Below are 25,501 nucleotides of genomic sequence, written 5' to 3' on the forward strand. Positions count from 1 at the left end.
GGGAAGAGGGGGAGGCCCTGAGAACTTCAGGAGTAGCTGTGAGAGGGTAGATTTGACTCTGCTGAAGAGGGAGCGTCCCCTCTGGCTGGGTGGGTGAGGTGGGGTGGGCAGTTAGAAGAGCAGGAATCGCAGTCATAGCAGGCCCTGTTATCATGCCAGGCCGATTGGAGCAGTGGGCGAGCGGGTAGGACATTTTGCTCCTTATTGGACAAGTTGCTGTGTGTGTCAGACCCTGGGCTAGATGCTGGGTACGCAGAGGTGAACAAGACATGCTCTCCGCTCTTAAGAGGCTTAGTCTAGATGGGAGAGAAATGGAAACAGTTCCAATACTCAGATTTAAATTGTACAGCAGTGATGACTGTGAGATGCTGTAGAAAGAGGCTAACACAGATGGGGAAGGGACCCAGTCAGGGACAGTGGTGGCTTCCTAGAAAGTAGGAGAGGAGGAAGGGAGGAAAGAGGGATTTATCCAGGCGGCAGGAACAGAACAAAGCATCTGCAGACTGCACATACCAGTGTGAGGATGCCTACAGAAGCAAATGAGCTGGATAGGTAAGGTGAAAATAAGGTACAAAATAAAGTGGGCTGCTTAGGATAAATACAGTTTTGAAAGAGTACATTTTGTGTGTATGTGTGTATGTTGTTTTTTCCTTAAAGAGGCAATTTGTTACATGGCTTGGATGGCATATAAAAGTATCATTAGTATTCAGAAAAGCATGCTCATATTGGCTCCATAGGTCCAGACAGCTAAGAGCACTGTCTACATATTAATAAAACCCCATTAGACCAGATAGTCCAATATTCATAAATGGCTTCTTTTAAACAATAGCCCTGCTGGAAGGATTTAAATGGAAGAAAAAAAAGGACATTTTATTAAAGTTATGTAACTGTAAATTACTCTAGGAAAAACATGTAACATATTTGATCTTCTAAAAATAAGACACTTTGTGTAAAGTGGGCAGTTACTTGATAAGTGATCAGCTTATCTGGTTTCAGAATTGGGTATTTGGTCATTTCTGAAGTTGTATCTTTAAAAAAAAATTAGTGTGTCACCTTTTGTTAAGCTTAAAGAATCAAACTGAATCTAAGTATAATTAGCATTTTAAATGTTCTTATATTTCAAGTTGTCTTATAAATATAAGAGGATGAATTCTGTAATTATTATACCCATTTAAAATGAAGATCCTGTCCTGGCCAGTGTAGCTCAGTGTTTGAGCATCGACCTATGAACCAAGAAGTCACTGGTTCGATTTTCAGTCAGGGCATATGCCCGGGTTGTAGGCTTGATCCCCAGTAGGGGGTGTGCAGGAGGCAGCCAATAGATGATGTTTCTCTTATGGATGTTTCTATCTCTCAATCCCTCTCCCTTCCTCTCCTAAAAATAAAATAACAACAACATATTTTATAAAATAAAATAAAATAAATAAAATAAAAATCCTGAGAATGAAGTAAGTTGTTTCTTCCTGTAGATCTCAGGTTAATGAATGGTAAAACTTGGGTTTGAAGTTTGTCTGACTCCCTGTCCCATGTCTTTTCACAAATACTTGTGACTTTGCTACCTACAGTGAAGTTACAACACAGGACTAGGGACATGTTTAGCATAGTATAAAGTCTTTAATAAAAACATATATATTTTTTGGTTACATCTACATATGTATAATTTTTCATTACCATGCTATCCAAAACATTAATGGTTTGCAGTGGTTACTTGGTTACTTGACTTAAACTTTGTCTTACTTACACTTGATCTTAGCAAAAAGGCCAAGGAGCAATGAACTATAATCTTTAGATACGTGATCACCACTGAGCAGAGGTGAATTTTAGTGTGAGGTTTAGGGTTTCTCTGGGATTCTCTTTATTTAAGTAAAACATTGAATCTCATCCAGGCCTTAGTCTAAGGTTTCTTTTTCACATTTTATAATCTAGATTGTTCGTAGCAGCCAGGATTTCTTTTTTAATCCCTTAGTGTTATGAAAAGCTTTCAAGACAATATGCAATTTCTATTATTTTGTAAAGTCTTATCTCCCTTCTGCCCCTGCTCCTACTAATAAACTACATTCCTACATGTTCCTCCTATGATTTTGAGTTCACGTTTGAGCCTTTGTTTGTTTTATTTGGCCAAGCAATGTGTGGGACCAATTAAAAGAAATGGAAACTGCCCCAGTGGTATGTGTCCGCTGATTCCTTTGTTCTTGTTTCCTTTGCCTGGTGAATGACTTTGATGAAGAAAACTGGTTAAAGAGCCTGGTGTGTGTGGCAGATTCATGTCTGGGGCTGTCAGATTGGCCTCATTTACACACTGGTTCTATATCAGACTTATTAAACGCTGACTTCCTATTGCTTGTGCATGGCACACACTTTGGGATGCCCTTAATTTTTTCTCAGTTCTTTATTTCTGTTCTTGCATCTTTTGATTTTGTTTAAAATTGGCTCTACTTATTTGGTCAAATTTCTTAAAATTTTTGAAAATTATTTTTTCTGTTGTTAATTCTTGCTTTTTTGTTTATTCTAAAATAGAAAAAGTTAATGCATATTCCCTTTTCTCTTTTTTTTTTCTTTTTTGTTTTTGTTTTGTTAATCCTCACCCAAGGATATTTTCCCGTTGATATTTAGGGAGAGTAGAAGAGAGAGGGAAAGACAGAGAGAAACATTGATGTGAGAGAAACACATTGTTCCTCCTGCATGAGCCCCAACCAGGGCCCGGGCCAAGGAGGAGCCTGCAACCAAGGCACATGCCCTTGGTTGGAATTAAACCCAGGGCACTTTGGTCTGCAGGCCAACACTCTATCCACTGAGCAAAACCAGCTAGGGCCCTATACCCTTCTCTTTTTAGCTTAGCTGCTTTGGGAGGTCACTATAACTTTATACATAAGAAAATCTCAAATTCCTTCCATATACTAGTAAAATGGGAATACCAAGTGCCTATTTCCTATGGTTTATGTGATGCATTAGGTGTAGTGCCTGGTTCTGTACAGTATAATAACTGCCTATGAAGTCTCTTTCACCTTCTCATTATTGGCAGTTCCACAGTATCTGAAGAAGTGTTCACACACACACACACACACACACACACACATACGCACACACAGCTCATATGTGGTTCCTTAGAGATCAGAGGAATGGAATTATGTCAACTGATCCCTATACATTTAAGTTGTCTCGACATGTCAACTATAGTGGAAGAATCACGCTAAATAAGAAAAATGAGAGAGTCGCTATTGGAACCATAAATCCATCTTGTTAGTGGGCACTTATCGAAGGAACATAGTTTGCATTTTGATATGAAAGAAGAAAAAGAAATTAATATTTAGAACTTTCACTTATAAATCAGTTTGTATTAATTTATTTTTACACTGCGTTCTTCTGATTTCAAAAGTAATGTATGCTTATTATAAAAATTAAACATTGCAGGAATGGAGGGTGTGATTATAATAACAGCTGACATTTATCAGGAGCTTATTTAAAGCATTGTTTTAAACTTTTAAAAAATAAATTAACTCTTTTAATAGTTTTAGAAAATGAAAATCTACCGAAACATCAACCCCTCCCAGATTCTCAGACAACTTATCAATGAAAGAGCCAAAAGTTAATTTTATGATTGGGAGGGAATTTCGGTAATTTTTTTTTTCAGTTAACATCCTCCCTTGTGTTGTAGTTTGTTGAGAGTAAACCAAGACCATTGTATCCATACTTAACAAAGCCCCGGATTATTGCAGTATATAATTTTCAATAAAAATTGTTTATTTCTATTCTCTTGCCACAGTACTTCCCATTCCGATTCTAGGACCCAAAGATTGAAGAATCTCAGTTTAAATATATGATCAGCATTCAAGGGGGTCCTACTAATGATCACCTCAATCAATGATTTACCCATCATTCCCCTAGAGAATCTTGTTTCCGCTGGATTGCCAAAAGGGTTGCCAACCACCCTGAGCTGAATACTTTCTCTCTTTGCCATAGTTTTAAATATGAGGCGCTGATTTAAGCTTTCATTTTAAAACAGGATTCTTTATTTTTCCAAAAATAGTTGAAAGCACTGATCTAATTTAATCTTTCTCTGCATAGAGACATTCTTGTCAAGAGGATGCTTGGCAGGTGGTTATCCAGACTTTAGTCTTTCTAAAGAAGAAAACTAACCCTTTCACTAGATACCCTGCTCAGTTTTTTAGATTATCACTTAAAGTATGCCTTTTTTTCCCTCTAAGACGTACTTCTCCTTCAAGAGCTTCTCCAAATAATTTTCTTTTTTAGATGACAACCATGAAATGCATTAAAATAGCTACCCAGACCTTGTTCATAACTGCCCGTCAGTGGGACCTCTGTTTCTTTAACAGAATCTCCTCTGTGCTTTATTCCGTTCTGATCACCCTCCTCTAAAGTCCTCTAGTTATTTATATTTTTCATCAAATGCTACTTCAAAACATAATTCAATATTCCAGATGAGATCCAGCCTGTGAGCAGTGGATTGAGACTTTTATCTAATTTGATTTATTCTGTTTTTGACCAAACATTGCATAAATGAATTTTTTAATTTTTTTAATTTTAATAGTTGTTTAAAATGGAGTAATGTTAAATGCATGACTAATTGAAATCCCCTTTTCTGTATATATTGTTGTCAATACACGTCTCTTGGAGCCTGTATTTCTGCTACTGATTTTTGAACCTGAATGTATTTGTTATGCGTAGCTTGCTTGATTAAATTGAATCTTGGTTTTGCCCCATTGATGTTCAGTGCTAGAATTCCCAAGGGTGTTCTCTATAGAAAGGATCCCTTAGCCACATATCATGCCTGCCTTAGAAATTCACAGTATATATTTGCATAAAAACAACTAAAAGGCACTGTTGTAAAGAATCTATTTAACTTTGTTTAATGCAACATTTATCTGAGCACAGAATAATTTTTTCCTATTCTCTCTCTTTTTTAAGCATAACGTTTATTTGCATTACTTGAAATAGTATTCCCAGAAAACACTCCCCAGGTCTATTGGGAGAATTTTGATTTTAAGAACTAACTTTAAGATTAACTATAAATTTGATTACCATGTTTCTTACCATTTGATTCAGTTCAGTAGTTAAAATAATAATGACACAGGGTCAAGAAAGAACTCTACATATCATAAAGGACTGTTCTTAGATTTAAATAAGTAGGAAAGAGGGTTGTTCTCGGAATTATCATAATCTTGGGGTATTTTACATTCTTAGACTATTGTTTTAATAATCTTATTTCAGAGTTTTGGGGCTTAACAAAAAATTACTATTATTGTAGAAATTCTCTTTTTCTTCTGTGTTAAAAACCAGGGTTTTATTCCACATCCTTCATAACTTATCTGTCAGTTATGGTTAGTGGTTCCATGGTCATCAATGAAAATTCTTTCAGCTAAGCATGTGATTTGGGGCTGGACAAGCTTATTGTAATATTGATTCCATTGTTTCTCATTATTCTTCATGTGTGTGTCATGAAGTAAACTTGTCATGTACAAACAAAGTGCACAAATAGTTGATAACCCATTTAAAAAGCACTAGATTTAATACCTCAAAACAGGGGGCTAAATACCCTATTATTGTTGTATTTTGATTATTTTAAAAGCTGTCACATTTTATGAAATCTTAATATCTACTTGCCAGAGTGCTTGCCATCCAAATGGTCTATTTTGACTTATAAGGATACACTTCAGGGAAAGTTTTCTATGAATAACATTTCTGATTAATATGTAAATGTCCCTGTACAAATGGCCCTTGGATTGTCTTCTCATTACATAGATAAACAAGGTCATAATTATATTAGGTCCACTATTTATCAACTATGTTCTGTAGACCATTATTTTCAGGAAATATTAACAGATAAGCCATGTGAGTGACAAGAATTCCATGGTCAAATAAGTTTGAGAGAAACTTACATCTCCCTCTTGTAGAGTCAGAATACATTAACATATTAAAGACTTTGAGAAACCATGTAGGATTTAAAAAACAACAACAAAAAAAGAAAGCCCATTTTTGTTTAACCTATCTTCCAACTTATTTGAGCACAGTACACTTTGTTTTGTTTTCTACAGTTTATCTGTTGACAGTGTTCTGAGTTATAGCTCATGAAGCTCATTTTTCAATGCACATGTTGGTTTGATCTGGACTACCTCTGACTATCTCCGCCCTCTTAATAGTGCATCCTCCTTTCCTACAGCCAGCAATAGGAACATGATGTCGTGCAGAGAGCTTATGTGGGAACATTCAAATATTTTCTTTATTTATTCACACATTTATCTAATAATGTTTGAGGATGCACCAAGGACAAAGCAGTGATACCGAGAAGTTTAAACTATGGACTCCACTTTAAAGTGTGTGTGCTAACATGAGAGATAAGACATCCTGAGAGCACCATGAGGATCATGAGAGAGGTACTCAGAGCTGTCAGAATTTAGACCGAGGAGAGAGCAGCTCCGGCTACATGACCATAGGAGTCTTGGTGAAGGAATTGGCACTTGAGATGGCTCTTCCATGCTCATGTCAGCTAATAGCTTGATGGTTAGAATTGGGGGGTCCCCCCTCGAGGAGGAAGAAATGATACATGCAAGAGCACCAAGTTGGAAGCCCATAAGGCTTACATGTGGATCTGGGTGGGTGGTTCAGTTTGATAGAATGGAAGAGAATAGAAGGAATTAAATTTGGAATAATGACTCCAATTTAATTAATTATATTATGTAACAAAAGACCAGAAAATTCACTGAAAAGTAGGAAGGTGTAATTTACAGGAGGTTTGCATATAATCCTGAATTGCCATCTTTGCTGCCTGCCTTCTTTTTCTCGCTATGGTCATCCAGGCAGTCAGTACCAGGCTTGATTATACAAGGATGCTTGTAAAAGGCTTTATATTGTAACAGTCACCTTATCCTATTAAAATATAGTTACAGAAAATAATAAAATAAATGGTTTTAGTAAATGCTGAGCCAATCACAGTATATCTTGAGTTTTTAAATCATAGAGACTGCTTAAATTATAGGCTATGTGCAACAGTAAAACATAGACAAATTCAATCAAAATGCTGCCTGTGTTCAAAAAGAATGCTGAACATTGATTTAATGTGCAGAGTTTAATAAAAGTGTGTGCTATTGTTGCATGAATATTTATTTCAACATTAAGAACCATTTGTTTGGTACTATGCTCCTAGCAATGAGCCTTAAAAAAAGACAAATTCCCTTTCTTTTGGAAGTGATAAATCCTTTTCATTCAAAATTAACATAATTCCTGATGTTACTCTACTGAGGAAAGAAGTGCAGAGCATTTTAATATATTCAAGCCTTACGTGTCTGCCCTTACCAGATTTTTAAGAAATGAAACCTTTTTTTTTTTTTACTTTCCTAAACTCTAGTGGCTGGTGACATTTAGACATAGAGAGGAAAGAAAATTTACCAATTGGGTTGAAAACAAACTGAGGCATAATAGTGGTGGTAGAGGAATAAAGAGAAACATTAGAAAAAAATTCTTGATTTGAGTGATAAAATTAAAGCTGTATCCATGGTATAACTTAAATGCTAAGTGTCTCACTTTTACTTTTGGTAAATTATATATCTGTGTACTAGTAAGCTGTGTTTTAATATGGTGCGTATGGAATGGGTAGGGGGAGTTTGAGAACTCTGAAACTACAGAGACATATATTTTGATGATCACTGTATTTCTGTGAAATATACTTATACCACTTTGGTCCTGATCTTATAGGAAGTCAGAACTTCGCATTAACAAAGCATCACTGGCTGATTCTGGGGAATACATGTGCCAAGTGAGCAGCAAATTAGGAAATGACAGTGCCTCTGCCAACATCACCATTGTGGAGTCAAATGGTAAGAGATACCCTGCTATGTTCTGTTTCTCAATCTGTATGAGGGGTAATGATGTTATGTGGTAAGCCTTGTAATAAATTGGTGTGTTAAAGTCTCATTATGAACAAATACAAGAAAACATATATTTTAAATATATTGTAAGCTCTCTGAGACTCCCTGAGATGATGAAAACCTGAAATATGCATAGATTTTTAAAAATAATTGGATAAGTTCATGAATGGCAGAGACAGGACTGGTCACTAAAAGAAAGAAGTTCTAATTAATTAAATTAGTCATGGAGGGCAGTCAAGCCTTTAGCTCTATCAACAATAGAATATGTATGTATGCATGTGCATTTATTGCAGAACATATATGTGTACACAGAATTTATGTGTATTGTATATATTTACATATATGTATATTATGTACAAATAGATGTATATTGTGTATGTAAACAATACAATCTTGTTTCATTCTTGGCAACCTTGGCAATTTTTATGTGCTTAGATATATTTTTAATACATCTGTCTCTAGGTCATAGAAAGTTAGGCCATTCAGTATTTTTGTTTGTTTGTATGTTTGTTTTGGCCTATTGTGAAATTAAGAGCAGAGGCAAAGCATTTCTTACTGTGTATAAACTTTAGCTTCTGCTTTCCTGAGCACAGTGCCTGGAGATATGTGTTAAACAAATGAGTGACTTGTTACCACCTACCCTCTGACAATTTCTCTGAGATACTCGAGGACAGTAAAAGACTTGTAGCTGGTGGCTCTCTGTTCATGACACCCCGGTACTCCACCATTAGATGGAGTCATCTCTAGAAGCTGAGGACGTGCTGGCAGTGAGCGTCTGAATCTCTTGAAATAACAAAATGCTACTTCAAAACCTTCGGAGCTTCCCTTTCTTTCTGAGTCTGGCGCTTCACTACTGCCTTCACAAGCCTATTGTCTGTGCTAAAACCAAGCCTAGATGCCCTGCTTCTAGGTAATAGATGACAAAGCGTGTCCACAGCAAAGGCCCAATCTCTTAAAGTGATAACATAAAAATGCTGGTCCAGCAGGAAGGGGTAACTTTCCCCAACTTTCAGGGTCAACTCCTTGGGAAACTGATGGATGTAGTTTGTGTCAGTTGACTTAATAGGATAGATAGAAAGGAGTGAGATTAAAGATATGGAAGGGTTGGGAAAATCCAGGTTAATTCTTAGGACTTCCCAATAAACTGCTCTATTGAAGTGTAATGATAGTCATTACTTTCATTTTAAATATCTCCCTCCACAGAGAGTAAAAGACGACAATGAAAGGTACTAGTTTCCAATACTATTTTTAGGAGCTGTGTTTATAGTTTAAAAATGTAAAAGCCATTTAAAATGTATATGGGTAAATATAACATCCCTTTATTTTTTAATCAGCACTGGTTAAGCAATAGATTTTCACTAGTATTTTTATGCCACATGGAGTTTTATAGGATGCTACTTGAAACACAAATTCATAAATTAATTTCAGTGGCTTATCTTTTTTCTTCTTATTGTACCATGTTTAGTAGCTTAATGTGTCTCCTCGTGGTAAATGCTATTGAATTATGATTCTGACACTTGGAACAGATATGTATAGCTATGCATACCGTAAAGTCCCAAGAAAATAAAATTAGAGTAAGTGTCATGGTCTCCCTGAGTGCTTACAGTCGTATTATATTGATTATTCCATGTTTCCTGTTTTACTGGATTAAGCAGTGAATTATTTAACCCTATTTTTTTTTCTGAAAAAAAAAAAACTATAGGGTTCCTTTTTTGATAATTTTGGAGGTGCCAAAAGTTGGAAAATATGGCTTTTCACATTTCTCTCGTAGAAGAAACATCATTTTTGCATATTCATTCAAGAATTGTTTTTGTGTGTATGTGTGTGTATATATGTGTGTGTATACATATATATGTACATATATATAATTAACCAATTATAGTGCAGAGAAATGGAAATAGGCATGTTTTTCATAATAAATATTTACCTAACAAGAATAAAGAGAAGTCTATGAAATTGCAAGAAGGCCATTCTTTCACAACCAACTAAAATTCTTCAGGAAGAGGGTTCTTATTGGCTTATTTAAAGCATCTGAAGGAGAATATAGAATCTCAATTACAGTGCAAAGTGGTCTTGTTTTTTTGTGTGTGTATTTTTTTTTCTTAGAACATTAGGAAGAGTTCACGCTTATCCAGTCCTCTCACTGTAATTAAGAAGAAATGGAGACTTAGACTGTGTCTTAAGACAGACACATTCTGAATCAGAAGACATTTAGTAGCAATGGGGATTTGGACTCAGATTCCTTTAATTCCTAGTCCAGCATAGCTCACTCTATACCTAACTGTGTTTAAGGTAGATTCTTTGGTTTGTACAGAATAAAAGCTGAAGGGATGGTGTGAGGCATAAGGAGAAAGAGATTCCATGTGGAAGAAGTAGAGCTTCATTATAACTAGGCCTCAAAGAGTTGGAATTGAACCCAAGGCATCTCTGAATTTAAACAAGAGGAGTTTGTGGCTCTTCTCTGTTTTTGGCTTTCATGTGCCTCAGATACTTCTTGATTCTTCCCGTTTCCTGTATCTTCTCATCTCTCCTGCTTTCAAATCTGCTTCTTCATGATTCTAAACTCTGACCTGGTTATGATCCCACTGAGCCATCTTTTTAAGGCATTCTGTCAGTTTTAACTCCTCCTGTATGATTGTTGCGTTAGTGCCCCATAGCAAGAATCTGATTGGTGGAGCTTATTGTACCAGACCACATGGAAAGACCTAGAGAGCTTACAAATCCTTTGTCTTCTCCTCATATACCCACCAGGGGCTCAGGCCAGGAGAGTAAAACCGGAAACTAGAAACACCCCTGTCTCAGAGGTGATGGGTGGGGAGTGCACTCATCAGAGCAGGTGGCTTGGCAGGTGCCAGTGCATGGTGTGTATTGGGGGACTCTTCTCCTACACTGCAGGGGCTGAGCTAGAGTGCAACCGAAAGGAAGATATGTAGTCATTATGATCCTTCACCCTCTTCCACTGATGTCTATGAATTTGCTGTGTTCAGATCAAGGCTGGTTATCATTGAAGTCAGCTTGGGTCCTGAGCTCGGTGGGACTTAGAGGCACTAGCTGTGTTTTTTCATCCCTCTCTCCCTAGGAATCTGGGCAAAGGTTGCAGAGAAACATTCATTTAGGGAGGAAAAGAACACTCTACTGTGGTTATACACTGTCACATGGCTGTACCTTCTCTTCCTGATGTATACTTACTTTTGACTCTGAGAGAGTGGAATTCTCAAGAATTTCTTTTTCTGTGGCGGTCCTAGAAAAAAAGCTTGGAAGTATGAACGTTATCAAAAATTATATTATATATAACTCCTTTGAGATTTTATGTTTCTACAAAATATCAGTAATTTTGTTTATTTTGTGTTGTCTTAGTCACCTCTCCCGTATTTCTAGTAAGTACACAACTGTGGCTTGACCATGTCTTTACAGGTAGCCTTGGTGAAAGACCCTGGTGTGTTGCTGGAGCTCATTGTTCTGATTCCATCTATGCAAACAATTCCTTGTGATTTACTTAAGTTCTCACACAGGTGCCTTCTTTCAGCCAATATGTTTAGAATATATTTTGGTATAATATTCTAGGAGGGATGGCTGGAGTTAGGAGAAGACATATAAGGGAGTCTGTTGTTGTTACAAGAAATACTTGTTTAGAGAGGAAAAAGAACACTATTTTCTTCCCAGAAATAAAATTTAAAAATGTAGCAAGATGACCTTGCTATGTGACATTATGTTTAATCCCATTAAGACAGCTCAATAGCTATTAGAATAAAATTAGCATAGCATAAAAATCTTCTATTCAATATTCAGAACTTTCTGAAATGAAACTCATTGTTTAAATCCACTTAGAGTAGCAACTAAATGAAATGATTTGAAAAAAACCAACTAAGAAATTCCCCTTGAATCATTTCATGCTTGAGTGAAACAATGGCCATATTTCCATTATTTTCAAGCATTTAGAAAATAATATATATAACCAATCAGTTTATTAAGTTACATTTTAGAAATTTAGATATTTTCTTTCTTTCCAATGCCTTTTAATCCCTACCTTATTTGGAAAAGGGAATTGTCATATAGTAGACAGATCTAAACCTATGGGAGCAGCTACATAGTTCTGGGAATAATGCAAACCTGACAAAGTCCAGTTGAGTTTTCATATAAAAAAGAATATCATAGGGAGTCATCATTACAGGATGGCTACAAGGAAATTCCTCTTATGAATTCAAACATGGCAGTTTAAAAGGCCATGTACACCATGTGCACTATGCTTGCAAAGCTCATACACTGTACATTTATTTTTATTTCATTTAGCTTCTGTTTGTATAGGAATCCTTAATTTAGCAACAAATTCTTAGCTAAGAAGTTCTATGGAAACTCCTGGGTATCATCTTGGGGACAAGAATAATAGACCTAGCTATTATTTATTTGGTTTTCAAATTAATTAAATATTGCTGCCTTTTAAAAGATTAATACAGGAGAATACACAATGAATCAATCATATCTTCTAGTAGGTTTTCTTTGTTTTTAATCATGAGAAAAATTATTTGAGTGAGATTCAAGATCCCATAGGAGATATTGGACTCATAGCAATAAAAAGCTATTTCATCTGTGATGAGCATAAAAATATTACTTTTATGAAATTTGATTAATATATCAATTGGTCTTTTAAAAACCTGTCTCATGTGAGTAAAGGGCTTAGCCTCACCTTTTCTCCTCAGGTGACAATGTTGTTGCAAATGTTGTAGCATTGGTGAACAACTATAGTTATACTGAGAAGCATATAACATATGTTCGATAATTTGTATAGTAGTCTCCATGTCTGGTGTGTTATGTAGGAATCCCAAGAAGGCTAATATGAGTGGAATAGAGTTTTCTTTTTAATGCATAGAATCTACCCAATCTCCACTATTTATTAATTTTAAAATTTCCTAATTACTTTAAAGTAAGCACTCATTATGAGCAAGAATTCAGACACTCAAAGATGTTCCTGAAGTCTGCTTTATCAGTGCTAATATATGTGTACCTATCTTAAATCTTTAAAAAAGAAACTTGGTCAAATGATTTGTATGCACGACCATGGCCTGTAGTTTTAGAATAATAGTCACATAATCTAATATTTGAATGTACACAGAAACATCATATGTATGTTTGTATATATGTATATGTGCATTGTTTTAAATAGTTATATTTATTATATTATGCTCATGGTGAAGTCTCAAACAAGTCATGCATATCTAATGATCACAGAAATTGCTTTCCAGAAGGTGTTATTTTCAGACACTGCAACTTTTTCTTGAGGCCAGATCCAATTTATTAAAAAAGCATTCAAACATTACAAATATACAAATGTTCCTTATGTTTATTTGCCTACTCAGCATAAGTTGTATCCAATTCCTGATGATTCTAAATCCTCATTATTTTGCACTAATGAAGGAGATGTTCTTTATAAATTAACAAATTGAATATTCCAAATTGCTATGAGATAGTTAAATAAACATCAAAGAGATTGCAGGACTTAATATTTTTTAAATCCAAAATGTAAGATAAAATTATTTTCAATTACACTTATAACAAAAGGTCATTTTCTAAATCTATGAATTCTACTCCAAACACACATGAAAATGTTTGCTGAGTGATTTTAATAAAAAGATGAACTTTTCTTATTAGCAATATTTTTTTAGTATAAAGTATGTAACTTCTAAGCTTATATTTCCCCCAAGATAAATCAGGAGGTTTTCATTTGGAACTATAACCATTACAGGTATTTTTAAAGGTCTCCAGGATAAATATCTAATTATAGGAAGGGAGGTTATTTTAAGTTGTCTCTGTATAGATACATCTTTGTAGTAACCTCCTGTTCTGGTATTTTAATGTAATGTTCAGTTTTAAAAGGAAATGGTATGGTTAACCTTTCCTCTAACATGATATCTTTTATGCAGAAGACAGAAAAGCTCTAATATTTTTTTCCTTGGAAGGTCACAGTGACCAACTACTTAGTTTGTCAAAAATAAATATGAAGAGTCATTCATGCTGGGATTGGGCCGTCTGCCCAAGTCTTGTGACTGAGCTTACTTCTTCAGTCTGGCTGTCATGTCATTGATGGGCCCTGAAGGACAGAATGAGGAAGCATCTTGCCCAATGTAAGCACTTTGCTTGGGAGTGTGGATCTTCTAGCTCTTCATAAAGAAAGACAAATGCTGTGAATCTTTGATTAAAAAGTTTCTCTCTACTTAAAATTTTTTCAAAGAAAAGTAATTTTATTTTCTATGGCCCAAATCAAGAAAGCTAGTTGTAACCACTTTAGAAACAGATATTGCCGGATTACCAACTCAGAATATCCTCTTTCATGTCTGCTGCTTGAGAAGGCCAAAGGACATCATACACCCTCACATAGGGATTCCTTTCTCTTTGTCCCATTTGTAGTGGATATAAGAACCTGTGCAGGCAACTTTGGTGGATTGATAATAATCACCTTGAATGCTTTGTCCTTCTAATGCTTGATTAGAGAGGACCATCCATACATAATGTTCATGAAAAAGACGCATTTGGTTTTACTACAAGTATATTTCTGATCTTTATATATTCATATTTAACCTATGCTTATTCTTCAGCTTTCCTGCTGGATTTCACATGCCAGTTTTTCCTTCCAATTTCACAAAACCTTTTATCCCTACAGAAGCTTCTGAGGTTTAAAGATGATTACCCCTTTAAATTAATTTCTCTTACCTACTAGTCCTATCATGGATATCCTGAAAGGTTATATCTATATACAAAGATAATTACATTGATCATGAACATTTCTAACTCCATGATTAACAGGCTGTTAACTGATAGCATATTTGACCTGCTTAGGATTTGATCTAGTAACTTTTGTAATGTTTGTGTGTGTGTGTGTGTGTGTGTATCATAAAGGATTCAATTTATCTTTTTGTTAGTAAATAGTAAAATACTAGTATGCCACTTAATAATCATTATACACACAGTAAAAGTTGAATGGTATTCATCATCTCTACATCTTTCTAGGTTTCATAAAACTATGCCTTACTGGAAATATTACATCTTAACAAATGGAAAACCTTTTTCAGAAGGACTGAATACAGAATTAGTTAGACAATATAATCATTCTTTTTATCACCATAAAGGTGGTAAAAAAAGCAAGTCAGAGTTTGAACAAGTCCTGTGATAATGGTGTGTCCAGAGTGTGCAGGTTCATTCTTCGTTTCCTTGGGGTGGTTGCTGCCTACTGATTCTATGTCCTGCCCTGAGCAGCTGAAATGTCTATCATATGATTAGGCACCCCTCTTGCTTATCATTGGAAATTTTATGTAGAGTTGAATGCCAGAACTTGATGTTTTCCATCAATCCCAACTAGAAACATTGCCTGCTTTTGCTTTTGAACCAAAAGGTAGTTCTCCAAAGACCTATAATTCTAAAATTCTAACTACAGCTTTGATGTTCTTAGTTCTGCTATTTCTGCCTTCCTTTCTAAGAAGGAGCCCTCAACCTCTTTGCCATATACTGTCCTTCTCTGACCCCAGTGGGGGCAGTAAATTCTTCCTAATTATTCTAGCACAGTTCATCTCAGGCTCTTTGCTCAAGAAAGAAGACATGCTTGCCTGGACAGTCTTTCTTTGCATTTCTAACTCTGTATGGATAAAGCCTGCCTTTCACCACTCCCTTGCAATATTTCCTCCTATTACACCCATTTTTCAGTTGAAGGCAGGCTGTGGAACTGGTTCCCGGACCCCTGATTATACATCATAATATCCTATCGCCTTTTCTTTTTTGCAGAGGTCAACACTGGCATGCCAAACTCAACTGCAAGAGCGTATGTGTCTCCAGGTAAGGCAAATAAGCTCGTCAAATGTTACTAACCAGAAGGACAGGCATCCCTGCTGGCTGCTTCTTCTACTAATCAGAACCCCTTCTGCATCCAAGTTTTAGCGGTTCTTGTTTTCTGCCCCAGTCTTTTCCTCCAGCTCATCTGACTTTCTGGATTTTGCTTCATGGAATGCAGTTCTTGAATGTCTGTACTTGGGCCTGAGAGGCATGCACGAGGAAAAGAAATCTATGTCTAGAGACAATTTAGTGACATGAGAACAGGAAAGGAGGCATCTAGGTCGTAAATTCAGGTTTTATATCTTTATAGTTACTCTTCTTAGCTGCCTCTGCTCTCTTTCATCCACCCTAGTTTATTCCTGGATAATGTATCATTGTCTGATATATGACCTTTGGGCACTTAATAATCAGTTGTGGGTCCCTAAACTTAAAAAACAAGCCACTGACTTTTAAAAATGTTGTTGCTTTTTTTTTTTTTTTTTTTTGGTTTGTTTGTTTCTCACTTGCCTATAATATTTGCTGAGAGCAATTATAGTCTGAGCAGATACTCACTACCTATAACCCAAGTGAACTAATGCATTAAAACCATAACTCATTCATTTTCCACTATCTGTAAATCTAATTAATCTACTGGGAATTTTTTTTAATTTTCTTATTCTATGTAATTCTGTAGTAAACAGAACCTTAACATATTTAAGAATTAATGATCAACTGGGAGCTGAGCTGGATTAAATTTTTGCAGGCCTGGATTTAAATCTTACTTCAAAGGTATAATAACATTTTTTTCCTATGTTACAGTTTACTAAGATTTTTATTTCTCATTTTATAATGACAACAGATTCATGAAACAAGATATTATTTTGCTTCATTTTACAAGTGAGAAAGCTGAAGCATTATGAATGTTAAGTCATATAGCTCAGAAAGCTCAGAGAAGCAGACACTTCAAACTCAGTACTCTTTCCATTACCCCAGATTTAAAGTTTTTGCTTTATTTATGTTTTTTTAAATTGCGGCCTGTAGCTTGTTGAACCTATAGGAGGCCATATACTCTGACACAGCACAATCTAACTTTTTTTAAATCTTACCTTCAACAGGTTTTAATCTTCTCTTCAAAGCCATTGTTAACAATCATAAAAGCTAAATTTCTCTATAACCTAGATTGTTTTGGCCATATTTAGGGCATATTCATGGGCCATTACTAAGATATAAGTATTTGTATGAAGGAAGGAGGGAGGGAGGGATAGAGGGAGGGAGGAAGGAAAAAAAGAAGGGAAGGAGGAAGGAAGGAAGAAAGGGGAAGAGAGTTCAAAAGAAAATAATTGTTGTTATCTGAAACTCTTCACCTTTCATTCGGGAATTTATTATTATTATTTTAAATGTAGGGGCTTAATTATCCAACTCCAGTAGATGCTGTTATGAACCTGAGCTTTTAAATTTATGTGGTGCTTGTCTTGGGAATTTAGAGTGTAACTATTATCTTCTGATATATAACTTGAATGATTATAACTTCTGGCTGCTGAATTTCAATCCTTTGATACTAAGTTGTTATTTCTTACTAATAAAAACCCTTAGGCCCTACGCTGTTTTTTTCTGCATGAGTTATATTTTCTGCTAGGTCTGTACTTACATACTGGTTTTCTTCCTTATCCTTGCTACCTAAAAGGACCTTGTTACTGTACATCCCTAATGATTGCATTGTGAACTTACTTAGCATGTTTTGTTTGAATCCTAATGTAATTCCCCTAGTGGATCGTGCATGGACTTTATTTAGCACTGTGTTTGGTTAGGATGTTTATGCAGACCAAGTTGCCTGAAAATATTCTCATTCTTCTTTTATTTTCTATTTTCTCTGTGCATGAAAGTTGACTTTCATTCTCTCTTAATATGGGGATTGTTCTCTGGTTTAATGTTTTTAAAAATCCAGACCGCACATCAGAGAAGGACTTGTCTATCTCACCGGTATGGTGGCTCTGTTAGTATTTCTAGAAAGTGCCTACAGCAGTTGGTGTGGGCGATCTTTGTGGATGGACCCACTCCATTTTCATCTCTTTGAAAAGTCTTTGGCTCTGGACTTACAGACATTCTCCTTTGTTGTCTTTGAATATTGCATATATCTTCCTTGGACTTGGAAATGCTTCAGCTTTTCTGTTGCACTGTTTTCTAGTCCTCTTTTTCCCGATGAGACCTAAGCCTGGCCGGTTTCTAATGTAAGAATCCAAGTGGCATGACTCAATAAAGCCTCATTCCACTCTTATGTTTTATAGAGTCTCCCATTAGAATATCAGTAACAACCGAAGGAGCAAATACTTCTTCCTGTAAGTATATTTAAATATTCTGTTCACTGGTTTTTAACGCCAAACAATGTCTGTTTCCGAAGGTCCTGCTTGCGTCCACCCTCTGCCCTTATGGAGTATATCAAGTTTGGAAGCAGGTGGTGTTTGCTGTTTGGAATCGAAATGGCTCCCTATTATGCTTGGGGTCCACTAGATACTCCCTCCCCTTAAGATACATCTGGATATTAAGAGATACCACACACGCGGTCATTTTAGGATAATGTAGTATCTTTAAATGTTGGAAAATAACGAATAGCCTCAGAGGCCTAGTTCTGGGTGAGCAATAGAGAACATTGTGGTTTTCGTGTGTGTGTTTTTCTAAGTGTGTCTTGATGCCTTCAACAACTGCCTGCGGCAGGATACGCAGCTGTCTGGGGCCCCGGGTCCAGAGCTCCTCAGTTCTCATGTAAAGCCTGCTGCGATGGAGTAAGGAAACTATATATAGATGCCCTTGATTCAAGTTTGATAGCAAGTGACTAATTATGAAAATGTTTGAGAAGTCCCTGGGCAAGATCTCAGATTAGTTTTCATCTGTTGAATGTTAAGTGCGCTTTGTGCTTATGCAGTTCTACAACTGTGAGACTGATTGGTGCCTCGTGCTATGTCAGGGGAACTGAAGGCATTATTAGCAAGGACTAGTAAAAATAGTTTTCATACTTATAAATTCTGAAAAGCATAGCATTAAATTGTGATATCCGACAGGGGAATTTATCAGACCTTGACAATAAAACTTATAACTACAGTCTTTCTCTCCCGTATGTTAGCTCTTTATTTAAAACCATTTCTCAGTTTGCTAAGCTCTTCAATAAATAGATGTTCCTGATTATTCAGCTCCAACCTGGAGAGTGTTTAAGGAACAGTTTCCTTTGGCTCACAGCATGGTAGGAAGCCCTTGAAAAGAAGGTCTGTACTTTTGGCAACTTTAGTTGTACTGCAAATCTGTTGAAATAGATCCAGTTTGACCTAAAGTGTTTCCCTTCAGGTTGGTGGTACCAGAATTGTAATGATGTGATGTGAGCCTATTATTTTATTGCATGAAGTATAATGTTTTGGCTACATTTTAGCTTGATAAAGCATCATTCAACTGGATTGATGACAGCAATCTAGTAAGATCAAACAGGAAATGAAGTGCTAGGAAGGACTAAATTGGCTTCCTCTGAATTCTAAGGGCACTCATTACATACTACAAAATGATAATCCGTCTGGGGAGTTTGGGATAGTTGTTATTTAATTCTCCGTATGAAAAGCTTAGTATAATTATGTAGATTTTAGCTAACTAGTATTAAGGAATCATGTTGTGCTTTGTTTTATATCTTTGAGTGCTTATTATACAACAGCAAATACTAGATTTTTCTTTTTGGTGCTTTTTCCCCCCCGGGAATAATTTCTCTACTGCATGATTCATTGAATACAGTTATTGAAACTCTTGTAATTGGAACCCTTCATGCTATCATTAATGGGGCGATGGATGCTATCCTTAAGCATAGCCGAGTAATTATGGAATGGAAGAAATATTTCTTTTGGTTTTCCAGAGCTTTAGGGAACTGAAATGAATCTCTCCGTTTACATTTCTATTCATTGCAATACTGTTGAGAGAGAAAATAATTTTGAAACCTGACTCTGATCTCTAACTCTCAGCAGAATTAGTTCCTGATATTTGGTAAAGGTTTTAAGACACAGAAAGAAGGCTTTGTGTACCATAATGTTAAAATATTTCAGTGTACGGTTTTGGTACATCCCTTTCCATTCAGAGTAGGCTCTCAGTAAATATGGTTGAATTGATTAATTAATACATTTTTAATCTCATGAAATATGCTCTATGATTGGAAAATATAAATCAGTAGTGGTAGGATGAAGTCCAGCCTTGATTAGAACAGTAGAAGCATGGTGAGGCTCTCAGTTCATTTAAAGGCGGCAGCATGCAGAACTCTGCAGTGCAGAGGGCTGTGACGCACACGTATCTCTGTTTAGTAAAGACTGGAGGTGAAATTTGAAGAATCAGCAAGAGCCATAAGCTGGACTTCAATGTTCAAAATATGTAAGAGTCAAAGGCCTTGGAAGAGTTCACATGGGTTAGAAATAATCAGCCCCAAATATTTACTTTCAGCCAGAAAGGAACGATGCTATTGCAATGCAGTCATGTCTGTGTGGCCTACATTCTTTGAACTGTTGACATTGGCGTTTTCTATAGTAAATGTTGAAAAGCCGCTCTGAAGGAGTATGGATTCAGCAAATCTGTTATGTTTTAATAATGATGGTGCCGTTTTGGGTCATTTTTCAGAGTGAAAAAGGTGCCGTGTTTAGTTCCCTTTCAGTTTCTCAGGTACCAATGCGCACACCCTTGTAGGGACGCGTCCTCTTCCCGCCAGTCCTGTTTGAGAGCCTCCCCTGCCGGGCCCCTTTTGAGAGGGTTCAGCAGTAGTGGTTTATGTTGTTGGCCCCGCTGATGCCCTGCCTGGGAAGCCAGGCCGGTCTTCTCTGCCAACATGCTGTCTCTCCCCAGCGTTCTCCTTTTCTCTTCATGTTGGAATAGAAAAAGCAGGGAGAAGAAAATAAAAACGACCCATCTACCTATTCAAAATAACATCGCTAATATTTTAGTATATTTTCTTCTAATGAGTGTTTTTCATTCTGGCTTTCTACTTACCCATTCTCCCTCAATTTACTTAATATATAATAGCATTATTCCCATGTCATTAAATACTATTCAGAATTTTTTTTAAAAAAATTTAAATCTAAAATCTTTAAAAATAAAATTTTCAATCACTGTAACAATAAAGAAATCATTCTTGACAGGAAGTATTTAAGGGATTTATTTTTCATTTACAAAAACCTTATCACTTTTGTCCCTTTTGTATTTATTTTTCCTAACATTCCATAAATATTGGCAGAATATCAAAGTTAATAACCCTTCTCTTTGCGAGGCAAATTTTAACCACTTCTTATTTGAAATTGGGAACTTGTACATTCACTATTTTTAGAATCATTATTTATAATTTTTAAAGACTCTTATAATAACCGCCTGATAAAGAGCAACATAATTTCTCATTTTATTTTATTATTTTTTAAATAAATCAGTCCATATGCGATTTAAAATATAGTCAGTTTGCTAAATGAGTGTTCTATTACATATAAGTGACAGGTTTTAGAAGAAGAACATAAACCTTACAAAGCAAACAGTTGGACAATCTTGTTCCTGCTTTACACGGAATCAGCAAAAAAGTAAACGGATTCTTTAGAATAAACCTTAATGACTTCTCTCTCAAGTGCCAGCTGCCCATGACCCCATTTTGCCGACAATTTTGTCGAATGCTGTAAAAAATACAATTGTTATACCAACCACTTTACTGAATTAAGCGCAATCCATTCCAATTTAATGTATAAATGAGGAAAACAAAAATGAAAAGCCTAATGAACAGAAATAGAAAGAAGATAAAGATAAGTTTTAGTAGTAAAATATGTTTCTAATAATAATAATAGTGATAATAATAATAATAATAATAGCAAATGTTCATGGAAGGCTTACTGTGTGCCAGGCACTGGGCTAGGTGATTTATGTGAATGATGGCTCATGGTTCTCACAAAGCCTTATCCATTGTCCATGTGATGAAACTGATGTGTCTTTGTCTAAAGTCACACAAGCAGGATTCAAACTTAGTCAATACAATGATGTGTGAGGTTTAGTGGCCTCAGAGAAAAATAAACTTAATGTTAAAAGGAATGAGATTCTGAGAATAGACTGAAGAGTACTCTTTGCTACAAAGTGGATTGGGAGCGTGTTTGGTAGATTAAGGTAAACGCATTGCCTGGAACCAGCTGAGCCCTTGTCATCTTTATGTTCCACATCGAAGCATGCCCCGTGGTGAGGGAAATGGAAAGAACACACACTTTGGAAGGATTCATGCTCTTAAGTCTAAACACCGCTGCTGCAAAGGACTGTATAATCTCAGGCGCTTATTATCCTCCCTGGACTCAGTTTCTATGTCTGTATCATCTTGTGCATCTCACACCCATACTGGGCAAGCCTAATGGGGGACATGAATGTGACCCATTCAGCAGAGCTTTACTGTTCAGTGGTCTCCCCTGTGTAAGGAAGAGAGCCAGTGCCTAAAAGAGTGATGTGGCCCTGAAGGGAGAATGGAACTCTGGGGAGTCTTTGCATCTTATGTGAACAATATAGGACGATATCTGTATTGTTGGAGGAGGAAAGGAGTTAATGATTTTCAGTCTAAATGATGCTGCTGAAAGTTCTATGCCAAGAAATCACGGTCTTTTCACAATATTACATACTCTCAGCTAAGGCTGCATTTTAAAGGAACTTATCCAGGAAGTTGTCTTTGAAATCTCTGAATGAAATGAACAATTCAATCTTTAATTTGGCACCTAAAAGAGCTAGCCGAAGGGGAAATAAAAAACATCTTTTGTCTACAGAGACATTTTGGTTATAATGAGACACAGTGTTTTTCACTTGGGAACAACACAGTAATATATATTGATTAGATTAGACCAGATCTGCTGGCCCATTGGTGAGATTTAGAGCTATAGTTCTTATATTCCACCTGCAGCTGTAACTGACTTACCTGCTTTCATTGTGGAGGAAACTGCTCAGACTTTTGCTAAATGATTCTCAGCTGGAAAAATAGCATTTCAATTTCAGATCTTTATTGGTGGCAAAATATGACTTCTGTCCTGTCTCTGTTAGAGAGTGACTTCTAATTGAATGCAAATTGTATTTCCAGATTTTTATAAACATGGCGTTTTCAAGGGTGTGGTGGCTCTGTCTATTGTGGACAAATTACCATGCATCATATATCAATAAAAGCATGCTTTGAAAAGGGAATTGTCCAGCTGGTCTTTCTGGTTGCTTAGAGTTGGTTACTGATGTGTAAGATAATACCATTGTATTATGTGAACCAAGAGTAGGCACTTGTATATCACAGCCATTCATATGTTCAGGTGGGTTATTACCTTCACGTTCAGTTTGTTCATTTCGTAAATGACTATATCTTACTTTTTTCTTAGTACTACCTGCAACTTCAGTTCTGCCTTTGCCCTTTCTGAAGTCATTCAATGTCTCTCATTGCATTCCACCATTGAACGAGATAATCTCAAATTTTTTGATCAAGCTTATAGCTAAATCATAATTAACCTTTTGTATTTGGTTGAAATTAGCTTTCTATAAAATTATTCTTTTGAACCATACAACTATATGTGTGTGCTATGTATATATAAATAACTGATATTTGTACATACTGTATATATTCTAAGGCATAGTTTTATTTATTGAATCATTTATTCACAGTAGAGCAGAAATTTAAACCTTAATCTTCTGATTTTAAATCTTACCATCTTTTATTACAAAGTCTTATGGGATCCATACAGCTAGCTCAAGGTTAGGCCATCTATATACATAAAAGCCTAAGCGACCGGCCAACCGGCCAACCAGCCAACCGGCCAGTAGCTATGATACGCACTGACCACCAGGGGAAAGACGCTCAACGCAGGAGTGGAAACCACAGCCATGGAAACATGGAACAGACTGATGAATCTCAGAGGGAAGGGTGCACCAGTGGGGTCCCTCAGCCTGGCCTGCACCCTCTCACAATCCGGGACTCCTCCGGAGATGTCAGAGAGCTGGTTTTGGCCTGATCCCCACAAGCCAGGCTGAGGAACCCCTGCAGTGCACAAATCCATGCACCGGGCCTCTCGTTTTAAAACAAAAGGCATCAAGATGGAATTTTTATAAATATTCCAGGAATGCAATCACATTTATCCCAAAGCCAACTTTTACTGAAATAGTACACTTGTCACAATCTACACGGTAGTGAAATGGACAGGAGAGCAGCCCTTAGTTAATGTAGTTAATGGCAACACAATTCAAGGGGTTAATACTATAAAATGAGGCAGAGACATTGGTCTAGAATCATTTAGTGACTGATTTTTGGCTTTTGTTACTTTGAGAATGATGTGGTCTTTTTCCAAATATGCTGTTCACAGAGATGGGAATAATCATAGAGCCATTGTTTTAATGGGAATCTCATCTTCATCAAAGAGGCAGATTTTCCTCAGTGGCAGTTTATATTTGGAATAGATGTGTTGCATTAGTTCAGAGTAACTACTATTTAATTTATTGTATGATATTACAAATCCTGGAAATTATTTGCATGATAGCTAAATCTGTTCGTAGAAAATTATTAGACCTGGAGTAATTATTTCTCTGTATTTTATTCTCATGGGTACTTTTTACTTGAATTTTTAAAAATATCTTCCATCTTTTTGTATATTAGCTATGAGAGGGAAGGACATTTTTATGTTTTCTGTTTAAGAGAAGTATTAAAACTACAGTAATTGTTTTCATCACAGAGACAGATTAGTAAAATGGATTATATATAAAATAGTTTTAATTTTTAAAAAATGCTGAAGTAGAGCCCTAACCCATTTGGCTCAGTGGATAGAGTGTCAGCCTATGGACTAAAGGGTCCCTGGTTTGATTCAGGTCAAGAGCATGTACCTTGGTTGCAGGCTCCTCCCCTGGTCCTAAGCCCTGGTTGGTGGGTGCAGGAGGCAACCAATCGATGTGTTTCTCTCACATCACTGTTTCTCTCTGTCTTTCCCTCTCTCTTCCACCCTCCCTAAAAATCAGTGGAAAAATATCCTTAGGTGAGGATTAACAAAAACAAACAAACAAACAAACAAACAAGTAATGAAATAGTGAATTGGAGGTAAGAGAATGGAGGCAGGGGAGGCATCTAGGAGGGCAGAGCTGCCAAGATTTTGATAAATTTTCTTATGCTGAACTTTGTGGCTTTCTTCGTTCTTCATTTTTCCCCAAGTTTTTTAGGGATCTGAGAAGTAAGAAGAGGGAAACAGAGGCCTTTAAATGAAAAGTCTCTGAATGCTATAAGAAACAGCTTTCCCATTTCCAAAAAATAAAATAACAAAGGAACAGCATAGAGGAAGGAGTAGGGAACAGCATAATAAAACAGCAAAAAAGCTGAATGGTGATTTATTAAGAGTCAACTCCAAGAGCTTACATATAAAGCTGGCCCAGCCTGATCCAGAGGATCAAGAGATATCACAGGATTGTTTCTTAGTCTTTGTGCTTTGCTTCTCTACAAATGTTAACTTCATTCTCAGTGGCTTTTCTCTGCCTGACAGGGAGATAGCTGCTGGTATCTCTAAGCCTGTATCCCTCAGCTCATAATCTACAGGGAGACAGTCTACTCCCTTATCCAAACAGCAAATTTTAAGGGAGAATCTGATTGGCTCTGCTTGCATCAAATGCCTGCCCCTGAAATAATTACTGTATCCAGGGAGATTAATGACTCTGCTTGGGCCAGGGCAAGGTCAGATATCCAGCCCTGTGTGTGTTTGGGTTGGTGAGGCAGATGGGCTTAGCCTCCTGGGAACTGCATGCTATAGGTTCATTACAGAGTGCAGGGCTCTGTCTCTGAAGAAGGGGAAAGT

General features: G+C 36.4%; 1 protein-coding gene across 7 annotated transcripts in view; it reads left to right on the plus strand.

Moving 5' to 3' along the window:
• The window catches only part of NRG1 (neuregulin 1), a 960,018-nt gene that overhangs the window by 804,565 nt on the left and 129,952 nt on the right, over positions 1 to 25,501 (plus strand). For 5 of the 7 annotated variants that reach the window (XM_070408361.1, XM_070408360.1, XM_070408362.1 and 2 more), the window contains exons 3-5: positions 7,711 to 7,832; positions 15,654 to 15,704; positions 17,966 to 18,016. In XM_070408361.1, the coding sequence (XP_070264462.1) occupies positions 7,711 to 7,832; positions 15,654 to 15,704; positions 17,966 to 18,016 (224 nt within the window). The remainder of the gene's footprint in view (positions 1 to 7,710; positions 7,833 to 15,653; positions 15,705 to 17,965; positions 18,017 to 25,501) is intronic. The other 2 variants (XM_070408369.1, XM_070408363.1) reach the window with 1 other exon arrangement.

This window comes from Myotis yumanensis, unplaced genomic scaffold (genome assembly GCF_028538775.1).
Source record: "Myotis yumanensis isolate MYYU_CA2020_CCGP unplaced genomic scaffold, mMyoYum1.0.hap1 SCAF_3, whole genome shotgun sequence".
NCBI classification, from domain to species: domain Eukaryota; kingdom Metazoa; phylum Chordata; class Mammalia; order Chiroptera; family Vespertilionidae; genus Myotis; species Myotis yumanensis.